Below are 15,139 nucleotides of genomic sequence, written 5' to 3'. Positions count from 1 at the left end.
AGGTTAAACACAGGTACCTGGACAGAAACAGTGAAAGTTTTCTAACACTGCTAGTATGGAGCCTGTGGGTCTGGGAATTAGTTCCTTTTGCCATCCAGTCCCTGAATTTTCTGCTGTATTTCCAGTTAAGACAGTAGCCATACAATTTTTGATCTGGTCATCTAAGGACCTGAAGTCAATTTGCTCCCATCAAACTCAAAAGCAGGTCCCACTGTGTTCAGTATTTACAGGATTTGCCCTGGGTTTTTTCCTATCTTTTTCCTATTTGCCCCCCCTAAAGACTGTCTTTTTAAAGGGTAAAATCCACAGAGTATGTAGGTCCTCCAGAATCAAACAGAATCAATTAATTTCTCAAGCCCATTTTCAGTAGTAGTGGGTTTTTTTCTTTTTCTTTTCTTTCCTATTTCCTGCCACAATTTCAGCCTTTCTTTAATACTCTGCAAGTACAGCTGCATAGTGGAGTATAATTCGGAGGAAAAAAAAAAAAAAGTGTATGTTTGGGTCTCAAAATAATATACATATTAAACTATATTTAATTGTGCCTTATCAATAGACCGATAAACTTAGGTGTTTGCTGTTGCCGTTAATCATGATGCTCTGTAGCAGGCAGAGGCAGTAACTGCTGCTGATGGAAAAGAAAAGGTAGTGGAAGGAGGAGGGGAGAAGGAGGTGGGAGACGAAGGGATTGGCTGCTTTTAATGTCAGTCACAGCTGCGGGCCCCAGCTCTTCCGCTGCTCTAGCTCTGGCTCTCCCTTGAACAGCTCCTAGAGAGAACAAGGCGTGCGGAGCTCGGATCACCAGCATCATGCTCCTTGGGCTTGGATCGTAGATCCCCCTCTTTGAACATTAAAATAACTCCGTCGTCCATCAGTGTCCCAGGCAGACCCAGCAGGAAAAGACGCACGTGAGAGAGAGAGGAAAGAAAGAGGAGGAAGAAAAAAATCTGCAACCAAGTGGACTAAAGCAGAGAAAAAGAGTGCTTTGCTTGCACAGCTGCAAAGTGGGAATTTAAAGAACTGCAGAGAGAGAAATTCCAGCTCATCAGCACATACACATTGCAGAATTACAGATCCAGGTAGAAATGACATCAACAGGGAAAGAAGGCAGCGGAGCTCAACATGCACAGTATGTTGGACCCTATCGTTTGGAGAAAACCCTAGGAAAAGGACAGACAGGTTGGTTCTTTTGCAGCAGCACCGGCGCTAGAGGGAAGGTGCTGTAGCAGCCAGTGAGGTGCTGGGGATGGGATATTTGAGGGTTCAGGTTTTCCCATTTGCTATTTTAGTGGAGATAATATTCATAGGGGATTTTTGCCTTTATTTATTTTTAATTTTAATTCTTTTCTTTCTTTAAAAAAAAAAAAAAAGCCCAAGATGCTTTATGCATTACTCCTGCTAATGGGTGTTGTTCTGATGACAGCCAGAGTGCATGCAGAGGAAAAAGATAGATGATCTGCTGGTGGTGAATTTTCACATCAATTTCTTCGCTGCCCTACTTAGGAGCATTTTCTTTTAATCATATTATATCGAAATGAAAGGTTCACAGCCTGTAGTACCGAGGAGGTGGTGGTGGTGGTAGTGGGGGAGTCACCAGCAGTATTTCATGACATCATGATTGAAAAGGGTGTAGTCCTTAAGGTGCAGTTGGGGGGGGGGGGTGTGGGGGGGGAAATATGTACAGTATGTCTGTGGTACTGACTGCTGTGGGTATTTAGCAAATATGGATGGATGGGCTGGTGGTTTTTGTGGGTAGGGTCTGAAATAAAAGAAAAATAGAGGATCAGTGGCAGAATTCATTCTGGTTATGCTGTGTTTTTGTAGGAGGGATTGGGGGGGAGGGGAGATTATTTAATTATTTTTCTTAAAGCTTGTTTATGAAACTCATCCCCAGCAGATTTTTCTGAATGGAACAATGGTAAGAAATATTAAAAAGAGGAAACAGAGTGGAGGGAATTAGCAGAGAGCAGGTGCTTCTGCCCTACATGACATAATTAGATCCCTTAAATGCGTTCAAGATCTGGACTTACTGTTGCTTGCTTGGATAGTATATTCACTTCAAGGGCAGGGGAGCATTAATTGGAAGAAAAACCCTTGAAAAGAAGCCCAAATGTCTGTCATATTATTTTTATTTTTTTTAGTAACAGGTGAAATAAGCGATGGCATTGGGTTGGGAGCCCCCCGAAAGTGGATTGATACTTGAGATTATAATTTAGGGAAAGGGGAAGATCAGCCATAGGGGGGCTTCTTTGGGCATGTGGGTGTTAAGTGTTGTTCATTATGGTGGGACAATAAAACATGATGCATTGTGGTGTATTTTTTTTTTTTTTAATAACCCAGCCGAGCTTTGCCCATCTGTTGTCTAAAGGATTTAATAGGCGTTTCCATCCCCAGCTGCTGCCTCTGCTCTGCCTGCTTCCTCACTGCCCTGCGTGGCAGCAGCTCTGCAGTCCGCAATTTTCTTAGGGACACAGTCAAAATCCAGATCTTTCTCTGTAAGAAGCAATGCTCTTCTGAGATGATTGATTATAACCCCCCCATCCTTCCCCTCCTCTTCACAACCCCATAGCAACCGTTCAGAGACATGGATGAAGATGACATTGTCTTCTAGTGAAAGTGACTTTTATTTATATTCCATTTTTTTTCAAATCTCTTCAGTGTATCAGCTGCTGAAGGTAGCTTCTGTCACTGTTTTGGTTACCACCTTTATTCTTTGCATAGCTGAATTAGCCCTTACTTCTGCAGCTGTGTTCTTACTAAAATCTGTTGTGATGATGATAATTAAAATAATTTACCTAAAAATTGCAGTATATTGGTAACAAAACTGCTCTATTTCTGCTAGTAATCCTTTCCTGGGTACTCCAGGTGATCAAAGAGCCCACTGTGGATGACAAATTCATTTTTGTCTTCATCACCATTTCCTTTTTTTTTTTCTCTCCTCACCTTTTCAGCACCCCTCCCTCCCCTTTAGATAGAATTGTATCTGAAGATTCCTGAAAATACAGCTGCATTAACCTCTTGCTCCATGTCTTGTAGCCTGACATTGTGGTCCTAAAGGGTTATCTGCAGCTTTGGTTATTTTTTCTCCTCTCTGCTAATCTTCCTATCTTCCTCCTAAGTGATTAGAGACGTGGGGGTGGAGGGAGAAGAGGATGTATTTAGAGGCTTGCTGCTGTTGGCCTCTGCAGTTTTTCAACCAGCTAGACAAGGGTGAAAGTTTCCTTTTGCAGTTTTACCATATACCTGATCTTTATAGATAAGCCTCTGCTGTTTGCACACATGAATGCACATGAAATGCACAATGCATGGTGTCATAGAAGCTGGAGGTGGGGGGAAGAGGAAGAGAGATCTTAAAAGTAGCTGATGTCAGCCTATGTCTTCCTTGCTATGCTCACCCTTGATTAACGGAATAATGCACTGAGGTGAAATCTAGCTCTGTATTAAACATATGTGGCTAAATATGGAAATATGCCTTCTGGTCTTCTCGCATTTTCTGTGCTAATCACATTTCGGAGCATGCAAAATGGCATGAACAGTGTGTGGTACGTAGCTAGTCCTCATCCTGCTTGTTTCGGAGGGTAAGCAGGCAACCTGCAGCATTTTAGGGAGAGGACAACAAGCGCAGTATGAGGGCCTGATTCACCATAGTATGTTGTCATGGTGTGCAACTTTGAATTTGGGTTGCAGTGGCGTACAGCTGAAGAAAACAGTGGTTATAATAATTCCTTTAGAGCTTGACTTTAAGGCTTGCAAGATTAAGAGCTGATGGCTTGGAATATTTTTTTTCCCCCAAGGGGATGGGGAAGAGTGAGAAATAAAATCTGGCAAAATATAATGATGAATAGAAAGAAAGTGTAAGTTGCATTGCAGAGTCCTATCTGTTTTGCAGTCATCTTCATATTCATAGTTTTTATTTTAAATTAAAAATTATTGATTCTCTAAAGTTATTTGGGATAGTCAGGTCTAGCTTTGCTCCCAGATACATTAATATTATATGAATGTGTTAGTCACTCTTACCTGCTTTTACTGAGATCAAAAGAAGGGGGTTTTGGGAAGGAGCGTGGGTTCATAGTTCAGGGCAGACTTAGAAAGGGTACCAAGAAGGGAGAACTTAACAGCAAGTGGAACTCTCACTGGCTTTCTCTCTGTGAAGTTCTCATTGATTGCCACCTTAGTACCTGTGAAAAAGTGTTTACCAACAGCAGCCTACTGGTCCCTCCAAGAAGTCCAGTTGCTCTATCTGGGACATTAGTGGAACCTGGTAACATCTGGCTGTGGGTGGGCAAAACTGATGCAGAAAAGCCTTCAGTTTGAATTGGGGGGTAACAACTGTTTTTGGAAGCGTTGATTAGAATTCAAAATCAGGTATACCAAATTTGTCCTGAACGGCCTTCTGGGCTGGTGTGTCAAGCTTGCTGAGGGTGACTGATGCCACAGAGAGGATTATGGCCTCTTAATCAGAGAAGCTGGAAAAGGGCTACACAGGGCAGTGCTGAAAAATGTCTGCACTTAGCTCTTTGCTGGTAGTGGGAATGGTAGAGAAATGAAGGAAAATTATTTTTAATAATGAAACATATGAATTTAATGTATAATCTGAGTACTGTAGTAAGATGGTTTGCTTTTGTAGTAGGTTGAATTCAGAACACCTCTCGTTTGCTGCAGCTGAAGGACTAGCTCATGGAATCTATATTTGGATGATTTTGCAAGAATACAAAAGGCAGCATAATCTTAATTATTGTACTAAAAAAATAGATTTTATAGAACTGTCAGTGTGAAAGTTTATTATATATACATGGATGTTTGGGGAAAGGGTTGGCTTATTTAAGTTTCATTGATACATTCTTCTACAGTTAATTATAGGAGGCTTTCATTGTAATTAAGAGTAATGAGCAAAGGATGTGTGTCATGTTACAGTAACACATGTGGAAACAGTGTGCCTTGAGAAACCCCAGTCCAGCATGATCATGAAACGCTATTTTAGTTAGATCTAACAGAGGCTTTTCTCCATTTTCCACTACTTCTCTGTGAAATCACTACTTGCGTATTCCTTGCTTTATTTTTTTTTACAAAAAAAAATCCACACGTGTCTTTGTTATGTGTTTCTTTTGGCCTTATTAACCTGTGTTTTACCCTTGAAACTCTTAAGAGTAATTCATATTGACTATAGTGAACGAGTGCAAAGATGAGGAACTGAAGTGGAGGGCTTCAGTGTCTGGGAGGGTTTTCTTGTGTTTTCATGTGATAGTCGCTGCACAGGCTTCAGCATCATTGCTTGCTATGGCACCGACTTAATGTCTAGTTGAAATTTCCAAAATGCTGCTTTGTCTACAAGCAATAAGACATTGGCTTTAAGTGGGAGTTACCCTATTCACTTTGAAATAAACTCAGTGAAAAATTTCTTGTTGCTGATCCATTTTGTCTTGTTCCTTTAATTCTGTTTTAAGCCAGTCCTGCAGACATTCAATACAAAGAATCCTGTTTGAAACTCACAGCAGTTCAACCGTCACAAAAAGATGCAGGGGGTCCCTTTACTGCATTCTATACCATATAACTTGCAGTTATTTTTCTGTATAACATGTTAATTATATACGAGCCATCAATGAGGTCTTCTGCAGTATGCTATTGGGTTATGTAAGAACAGGAATCATTAAATTTGAGTCTTGGTGAATTTGATAGCATTTGATTTGGTGAGAGCTTAAACTGGATGTTTCTTTACAGCCTTAACCACCTGTTTCCATGACATCAACCGAAACTGAAATCTGTTAATTTTTTTAATTTGTCTTTGTCAAATTTGGTTGAAATTGAAAGCTTCAGATCTATTTGAGGGGGTTTGGTAGACAATGTGATCTCCGAAGTTTGGTTTCCTTGGGTAAGTAGGCTAAACAAAGTATATCCTTTTCATTCATGGTACTGAATTTTTTTTGTCTGGCCCAGTGTGTTGGATCTAGAGAGAATCTGGAGTACAACTTTATTCCGTTCAGCTGTCTAGATGAATATGTCATTATAGAGGTGTAAATCATTGTAGTTCCCCCCATGGCCTTTTTAAACAAACAAGCAAGCAACAAACCAGTATATGTTCTATTAATGCTTTCATATATGTATTTTAATTTCCTTTGTAAAGTTTCCTTCAAAACAGCAAATCGGTACCCTTTGTCATGACGAGTCTGTGAAGATTTAAACTACTATTAATCATAGAAATAAAATATTGCAAGCAATACTGTGGGCAGTAGAGGTCTTAAGAATGAAATTTTGCCAAAAAAAGTTATGTCATAGTGACTTAGACTTGATGAATTTTCCAGTAACGGTTATGAGTTTTGAGAGATTTGGTCTTTCCTTTATAGACCTTTGATCTGATTGTTCAGAAGTAGTTTGCCTACATTACTGACTGGAGTAAACTAGTATTACCAGGCCGCATGTCTGAACTGCAAAGATATCCCTTTTATGATTTTCACTTTTTTTTTGTTTTAAAAGCAAATTCCTGTTTGCTAACTACAGTGAAAATGATTTTTAGCTTCCATCTTTCTGCAAACTTTGCAGAGGCATGCCATTAGTCCTTTACCCCAATATCAGTAGCAAAATCATTATGAACTTGTTGAGATAGGAGTAGGCTCTGAATGATTGTTTTTCTTTGTAAAGCGCAGTAAGCTTTCTCACCCAAGAGTTGTTAAAATTCAGATGCTGTCAAATGAGTAGGCCTGTATGACTATTTATATACCAACATTTCAGACACAAGCACAAGCTACAGAAGCAGTGATTTTACAAATAGTGTTTTCGCACTGCTCAAGCACTTTTCTGCTTTCCATCACTGCTCTGATGTCATGCTGCTACAGTGCAAAGGGCTGCATTAGAATATTGAGAGAGGTTGGAGAAATTAAAAAAGCTTCTCAGTAGAATTTACCTCTTGAAAGGAATTCTTTCTGATGTCTAGAAAACCTGTGATTCCTTGAGAAGAGCAAACATAGCATTTAAAGTGGGTTCTTGCAATTCATGTTGTAAATTGAGTGGAGCAGCCAGTATATGTTTTGTATTCTCTAACATTGCAGTATTTTTCAGTATACTGTACATTTATTCCATATATTTATTTTGGGAAGTCTTTAAAACTCTGTGCTTTAGAGAGTTAAACAGCAATTTCAGTGGCAATAATAAATATCAACCTCAAAATTATTAGGTAGATAATAGAGAACAAATGTAGGTGATGAAAGAATCCCAGCTTTCAGTAGAAATTTGAAAGGAAATGAGAAATTTGGAAGTAATGCCCTCTGAAGTTAGAGACATTGCATGAGGGATGTATAATGCATAGAACAGTCAAAATAAGAAGAGGTGGAAGCCTAGATACAGATTTCCATGAACGTAAAGGCAGAGACATAAATGAATGTTCAAGAAGTGCTCCTCTTCAAATGCTGAGATACTGTAAATTGCCCTTGTGAAGTCAGTCAGTGTTTTAAGTTGAGCTGACTTCAATAGAAAGATCATAAGCCCATGATAAATAAGTAAGGGTGGACTTTTTTGTTTGATATGGGTTGTTCTGTTAAGAAATATCCCAAAGAAATTTCCTTGGTTTCTTTTAAACAAACCCAAAATGTTTAGCAAGCCTAGTGAATAATACTGTTCATTCTGCTTATGAGTTACGAGGAGATTGTTCCTTTTTCAGTTCATGCATAAGCAGTACTGTTTTTCTCCAAAACATCCATAACGATCTGCAGAGTAACATGAATAATTTGTTGTAAATAGTGTTCTTAACGAACTTGAACAGTCTTCACTGGGGTGTGTGTAAATGCAGAGTGATTTTCTTTAAGTTCTTATTTGTTTTGGATTTTTCTGGTAAATGACTACTTTTATCTCCTTTCCCCAACTTTCTTACCTCACTTATGGATTGGGTGCACTTTACCTATATCAAAAGATTTAAATTGTACTCTTGAATGTAGTCTGTTGGATATGCTGCATAAGAGCATTACATTCTACTGGGATAGTTGTACGAGCACTTCCAACATAAATATTTGCGAGCGTAAACTGAAAATGTAGTTTTCCGGGACAGTTTGGACATGATTCCCATGAGCACCCTTGCCTGGAAGACGTGAAGTTTTCCAGAAGGGTTTTTTAAAAAGCACACAAATGTGATCGAATCAAACTTACTTAATTTCACATGAGTACTTTTAGAGCGTATTACTAGTGTTCATCCAGTTCTGTTTGATTATTCTATGTTTAATTTTGAATAGGGGTATAACATTTTTATTAATTAATTTAATTCTGTTTGCAGATTAGAAACATTACTGATAAAACTCTGGTAAAAAACATGGAAAAAATCCACCTAGAAGATTTCTTTCATTGCTTCATAGCTTTTGAAAATTGGGTTTAAATGGAGTTTAGGTGGAACAGTGGAAACTGTATTGGTTCCTTTCATAAACGTGTATTAATTGCTATTGATGTAGCTGCAAGCATTTTTTTTCTTGAATGCGTCATTTGTGGCAGAGATCCCTACCCAATCGCCAAAGTCCTGTGGACTGTATAAACAGGAATATACTGCTGCTTTTGCAATGACCTTGGGATACAGTTTTTAAAGGATAATAAATGGAAGTGTGTTGTGAGACTGAGGATAAAGAGCAATATGGACAGAGAAGGTAAATGCTAGTGTTTAAACAAATCCAGGTACATTCTCTTGCAGGTGCTGTTGCCTTCGTGGTAGTGCAGACTAACCTTCAGGCTGGTGCAGGTAGCTGATGGATAGTTAGTGCTGGAGTGGGTAGAATAGAATACTTACCTTGCATTGTCAGCGCTCTGTTTTATTTTGATAAAATTATTTCATTATTTCCTGAAGGCCACATAGATCATTGTCAACTGACATAAATTAAAGTAGCCCTAAAGCTGCCCTAAATAACTCTTTCACAAAGTTGTAATGGCTGAGCTTACTGTTTTGCATCCCATAGCTGTGCCAGGCAGTTTCTGCCTTCTGGACTTCTGCTGTTCCTCCTCTGTCTTTCTTGAAGAAAGGTTATTGCATACTTGAGAGGAAAAGATATTTTTTTTTTTAATTTCTTGTTCAAATAAATCTTTTTAGCTTGGGGTGGTGGAAGGGATGAGGTTAGACTGGAAGGGACCATTCCTTTCTGGCTTACTGCTGGTAATGGGCTGCTTTTTTGTTTCTTATCTAACATCCACTAATTGATAATCAGTGATTTGATAATTAAAGAGTTTGGAAAAAAGTAGATAACTTGCCACTTAAGGACAAAAAGAGATTATTGCTGGTAAAAGCTTTGCGCCAATATTTGCAACATCACCTGACGGTAAATGGGTTAATACAGGGTGCAGGGGAGAATTGAGGAGAGAAACCAGAATCAAGTGGCTTAGGGTATGCAAGTGCAACCTTTTTTTTTCCTTTTTTTTGCTTTAGTATTCCAACGCGATGTGGGAATGCATGATATTTCCAGCGAAGTGCTTAACTTAAAAAATAAATAAAAAAGTAGATGGAAAACTGTTTTCAGGCATCCATTTAGAAAGTGCTCTTCTGGCTGCCTGCTTCTACTTACAAAACGACATACTCTATATCCTGAGGCTCTTGCTGTTTAGTTTGCTGTCTTTGGCAGTATATGCTTAATGTGGAAGAAAAATAATCAGTGTGATTTTTTTTTAATAATGTTTACATTACATACGTGTTAACAAGCTCTGCTTTTGCAGTGTCATTCCTCTTGTGTGTTCAGCCTTATGTGCCATAAACTGACTGCCCTTGTCATTTAGCTATTAAAAGCACTATTGACTGGAACAAAAATAATGGAGGAGCTGGTTTCTGGGAGAAGCAAAGGGGTCTGGACCAAAAATGTGTTAATTTCTACTGTCTGTCTAAAGCCTACTCTTAAAGCTCTCAAGTTTCAGTCTGCCAAAGGTTGAACAGCAGTCCTTTAGCTGCCGGTGAGAGTGTACCAGGTCTTCATACTGACCCAGCAGGGAATGTTCATGTAATTGCTTGGCTCTTTACCTTCTTTAACTCTTTTTCTTAATTATTTTATATGTGGCTAGCCACATAGGCGCTAGATTTCTACACAGAGAATCTTCTTGGAAAAGTGGTTGTTTTGTTGCCTTGGTCCAGGATTAGGTACACCATAGCCCAGGTTCGTAATGTTGGTTCTTCTGCTCTGTGGTAGTATAATTTATGAGAAAGTGGGACCAGCAATAACATATTTGCAGCTAAACATGACCTGGTGATTGTATGATTTCCTTTTTTCTAAATTTTATTTTAAAAACCCCACAATATTCTGCTCTGATAAAGTCTGAGCCGTGCTAGGACAAAAACTTGTGGTTTAATTCAAATGCAATAAAACACTAGTCTTAGCAAAGTCAAGTAGGAAAAGAAGACTTTTCATTCCAAATCCTTGTTGTATGAAATGCACTGTGTGGGATGTTTTAAAGTTTCTCATGTTTTTTGCTGACTGTTTGCCAGCTGAGGGTTGAATTACTCATTATGCCAGCCATTCACCCTGGGTAAGTTTTATTCATTGACTGTGTGAATTTCTTTTAATAACTGTGCCCTGTCCTTAAGATTAAGGAATAGATTTAACTCTTGGATTTTTACATTATTGGAATCTCTTAATTTCTTCTAGTGTTCTATTGCAAAGCTCTCATTTTCAGGTTGTGAATGATGGGTAGCTTGGCTGTCACATTGAGATGACCTGCTGTCAGCAGGTACAGGATTGCTCTACAGTTTTACTTTTGAAGGTTTTCCTTTTGGTCATCTGTGTTTTGGTTTGGTGGTTATTTTGGGGTTTTTTTGGGGTGTGTGTGTGTGTTTCTTTTTGGGTTGTTTGTTTTTTTGTTGGTTTTCTTTTAAACTTCCATGTTGTTTTGACCCTTCAAACTGGAAACTGGTCAAGGATTGGCATCCTAATCTAGAGGATGCTGGACAGGTATTAAGTTCTTTCTGCAGCTGCAATCTCCTACAAAAAATGAATGAAGACTTTAGGAGGTATTCTCAGAAAACTTCTATGGATGTTACAGTTCCAAGAGTGAGCCCCTTAATAATTTCAGCCCTGTTCAATTAAGTTGATGGTTATTGCTAGAAGAGCTAGTAAAAATACTCTTAAGCAAGAAAATAGCCTGTTTCTAAATAAGCATAGGTTACTGTTGGAGATTATTATTTTTTTTAACTGTATGGTCATGCTAGACTGAAAAATAAGATACTTCTAAGATTTTTTTTCTCCCACTACTTTTACAGATGCACTGTCTTTGGGAAATTAGCACTGATGGACTGTGTGTCCTTGGAGAATTATTTTTCTCTTATATTTGTTGTGTCCACTACATTTCATGTGTCTTGCCTACCTGTTGAACTGAGAAGAAATTTTGTGTTACGTTATCTGCCTATAATCCCTTTCATGGTAAGGCACTAATCTTAGTTGGGCCTTTGTGTGTGTATAGGAAGTTCCACTTAAACACAGGAAGAGGTTTCTCCACTGTGAGGGTGGGTTGAACTTGGCACAGGTTGCCTAGAGAAGTTGCCAAGTCTCCATCCTTGCATATATTCAAAACCAGACTAGATGCGGACTTGAACAGCCTGCTTTAGCTGACTCTGCTTTGACCAAGGGTGTTGGACTGGATGATCTTCAGAGATCACTTCCAGCCTCAACTCATCTGTGTTATCCTGTGCAAGTAAACCATAACTTATTTAGTGAATGGTGGAACTATGGATCTCTTGTTTCCTCCAGTTATGTACCCTGTATTCTCCTCCTCCTCCTGTTCTCTCTCTTTGTCTCTTGGGCTAGGTGAAGACAGTGTTTGTGGCTCGTCTGGAGCTGTCTGCTGCCTGTCCATCTCTTTTTTTCGTTCTTTTGGAATACCTTAAGGATTAAATCACCATTATTCTTTCCATTGTGGGAGCAATAGTTTGAATCTCTTATTCCCCCCCCCCCAAAAAAAAAAAAAAAAAAAAATCAGCACTTTCCATGAGATATATAGAATCTTAGGGACTTCCCTTGCCCTTTGACTTGATTGAAACTTGCTAATCTGTTCTGGTGTTATGGGGCAACTGCAGACAGACAGCCTGAACATTTGATTTTTGTTTCCTTAAGAAATCAGGTTGAAGCAAAGCTGTTCTAAACAGCACAACTTCTATAATCTGTGTTTGGTTTTGAAGGCCATGAAATGTTGCTATGGCAGATTGGGATTGCTGGAAAACAGCTACTCTTCAGATACTGTCCTCACCTTGGTTGAGGACTCTTAAAGTTAGGAGGAAAAAGTGATGCTAAACCAGATGGTGATTTCCTGATGCTGGGGTAATCCCCAGTCAGCTTGATAGGCTGGATTCCTGCTTACTTTCTGCTGCTGGAACAGTGCAAAGCAGGGAGGATTGCAGCTAGAACATGGTCCTTTCTGCTTGTGAGCTGAGCTCAGTGATTGGGGAGTGTGGGAAGAAGGGAGCCCTCTCTGCATTTCCTCCATGTATCCATTTTGGTGCAGTGGCAGTATTTGAAGTAGTCCTTTCCTGCAGAAAGCTGAGAGGAAGACTGAGAGCTGTTTGTGTGTTTGCAATGCCTGTCTGAACAAAAATCGTCACCAAAGACAAAGCCACATATTATATTAGGACTTGGCAATGGCATAAGCACTATGGCCCTATTAAACGCAGGCATTTGTTTTGATGAAAAGACATGGCTATGAGTGGCACAGCTTTTAAGATTCCTTATACTTTGTGAGAACCAGCCTTAAGTGTTTTTTCATTAGCTTTTCAAACTAGTTAAATCTATACTTTTTCCCATGTTTCCACTCCTATAGATCAGTAAACTTGATTAAAATCAGTAATTATCAACAACAAAGATCTGTCCTAGTATTTCTGGGTTTTGTCCTGTGTTGCTTTTCTTCTGGGTCTCTGGTTTATTTCACTGCTCGTATTTATGAAAGCACATCTCTCTTGCTTCTGGTTGTTTCCTGACTGTGCTGAAGTCATTACTTAGTCAAATTCCCCACTCTGTTACATCTATGTAGTCCCAGTGACTTCAAGGCCTTGCTAAAGTTTATCTGAGAGGGGAGTTTGACCCGTGAGTAAGCTTCTCATTGATGGCAGTAGAGGCAGACCTCCGGCAGTGTTCTAGTTAAGAGCAGCCTAGGAATACATCTCTGCAGTGAATATTCAAGCAAATTAGAGCACAGAGTGGAATGAAACTGTAAACTAATTCAATTCAAATTGAAAATACAGGCCCAGCATTTTACAAATTACTATCTTTAGTCCTTAAAGCAGAAGTCTGTCCTGCTCAGCTATGAGACAAATAAAGGCAAGCAAATGTTTTGATACTTTGAGCAGTAATCCTTCTCTTGTATTCCGCACTTACATATGCCGAGATTACCTGACCAGTTTGTATTAAGTTTCAGGATGAAAAAAATGTCTTTACCTTTATCATAACTTCATCTTTGCTAGGGAAAGCAACAACCAGGCTGCTAGCATGGTTGGGACATTTGCCATCTTGTTACCAGCTGGCTTTTCCTGCTCAAAGGAAATGCTGCAAAAATAGGCATGGTTTCTGGATCTGTGTCGTAGTGCTGTCATCACCATTACTGTTATCACCATTGAATCAGATGAGTTACAGCCAAGAGCCTCTATAGCTCCACCAACGTTTATTTATTCTTAGTGTTTTGGCACCTGTGACTGTGGAACCAGGTGGTCTGTGGACTACTTCTCAAGAATTCATAAAAAAATAGATTAGAATAGCAAGCTTAACATCATGTGTACTGTTCAGGTGTCTACTGCAAATTCCTGAGGAGTCCACGAGAGGGGAGAAAACTGTGAGTCATAGGCCTTTTTCTCCTCATTGAACTGGTGGGAATTGAAAACGTGTCAAGGCAAAGTATCCTGATCAAAGGCTAAGTCTTCCTTGCAGTCAGAGCTGGAACTCTAGCACCGGTGGATAACACTATTATTTTCTGGCAGAAGCAGCGGTGAAAATAGGGCAGTGCAGCCTGTCTTGATGGTTGGAGAAGTGTTCCAGAGCACTTAAGAACCTTGCCCTGTGGAGAAGTCCAGTCATCCCCATCTTTACCTGATTATTAACATGTACCAGTTGTGCCTTGTTTTGCTCTCTTGATAAACCCTGCATCAGCTACAAATCAATATGGTATGTCAGATGTGGATAAACTGAGCATTTATATATGCAATGCACTGTACACTGTGTCTATCTGTGTCTTTGTTTCAGACTTGGACTTTTTATATACAAAATGCCAACCTTGTGCTTGATCCTGTAGAGTTCTCATTCTGATGTTGAAGATTATTCTGTACCCTAAAGGCCTGTTGGGTTAGAGGTATGCAACTTCTCGAATGCTGCAGAGTCCTAGCTGGGTCATTTCTTGGGGAAAGAGTAATAGAGGCATGTACAATACAGGCTCTGTTCACGTCACTGTGCAGTTACAAGGCAGATATTCAGGAACAGTAACTATCTAGTCTTCACTGGCCCTAACAGGCTCAGCCATTGACTTGGGGTGGAGCCATTGGCAAGTTAATTTATCTTTTCTTTTCTTTTTTTTTTTTTTTTAAATTCCATGGTGCCCTGCTGTAAAACTAAGATAATGCTTGACTTCCCTTTTGGGACTGATGGGATTAGCCAGCTAGTATTGATAACTTTTTCAGAAAGAAAAAGCAGCATGGAAAGGCCTGGGATAATCCTACCGTTTAAGCCTAGTGGTTGTGTTGTGTGTGGTTTGTGTGTTTGGTTTGTTTGTTTGTTTGTTTGTTTTTGCAGTTTTTGTTGGGTTTTTTCGCTAGTATTTAGTTTTCGTAACTTCATTTTATTTACTGTACCTCTGTGGATTTTCGTCTCCTGAGGATACGCTGGACCATACAGCCTGATCTGTCCAGGTGATGATACCTGTGAGGCTTTCTCATGTTGTATTTGTCATCCATAGCTTCTCCATTTGATTATTGTAATATTGATACATAAATGCTGAAATCTCTGTGGCTGCAATTTAGAACTGAAGTTGTTTTAACTATCTAATAAAATAGAAAAATTGCTTTGATGTTCACATTTTGACAATTTGTGGCTATGCTGACTTTTGTTGCTTCTTTCCTTAGGGACATTTGTCCCTGATCTCGCAAACAAAATGTCACAGAGTAAAACTATGTTTGTATGATGCTGTGTGTTCTACTTACAAAAGATTTATAACTTGGTCACTTTTA

The 15,139-nt window shown here is 39.2% G+C and overlaps 1 protein-coding gene across 16 annotated transcripts in view; it reads left to right on the top strand.

Annotated features, from left to right (window-relative positions):
- The first annotated feature begins 727 nt into the window (after positions 1–727).
- Positions 728–15,139, top strand: part of BRSK2 (BR serine/threonine kinase 2) — a 313,750-nt gene continuing 299,338 nt past the window's right edge. For 12 of the 16 annotated variants that reach the window (XM_037402761.1, XM_037402769.1, XM_037402758.1 and 9 more), the window contains exon 1: positions 774–1,176. In XM_037402761.1, the coding sequence (XP_037258658.1) occupies positions 1,083–1,176 (94 nt within the window). In that variant the 5' untranslated portion in view covers positions 774–1,082. Of the gene's footprint in view, positions 1,177–15,139 lie in introns of all 16 variants that reach the window. The other 4 variants (XM_037402770.1, XM_037402772.1, XM_037402773.1 and 1 more) reach the window with 2 other exon arrangements.

Source organism: Falco rusticolus, chromosome 10 (genome assembly GCF_015220075.1).
Source record: "Falco rusticolus isolate bFalRus1 chromosome 10, bFalRus1.pri, whole genome shotgun sequence".
NCBI classification, from domain to species: domain Eukaryota; kingdom Metazoa; phylum Chordata; class Aves; order Falconiformes; family Falconidae; genus Falco; species Falco rusticolus.
The sequence above is the reverse complement of the archived record's forward strand: the minus strand, read 5'-3'. Positions and strand labels throughout refer to the sequence as shown.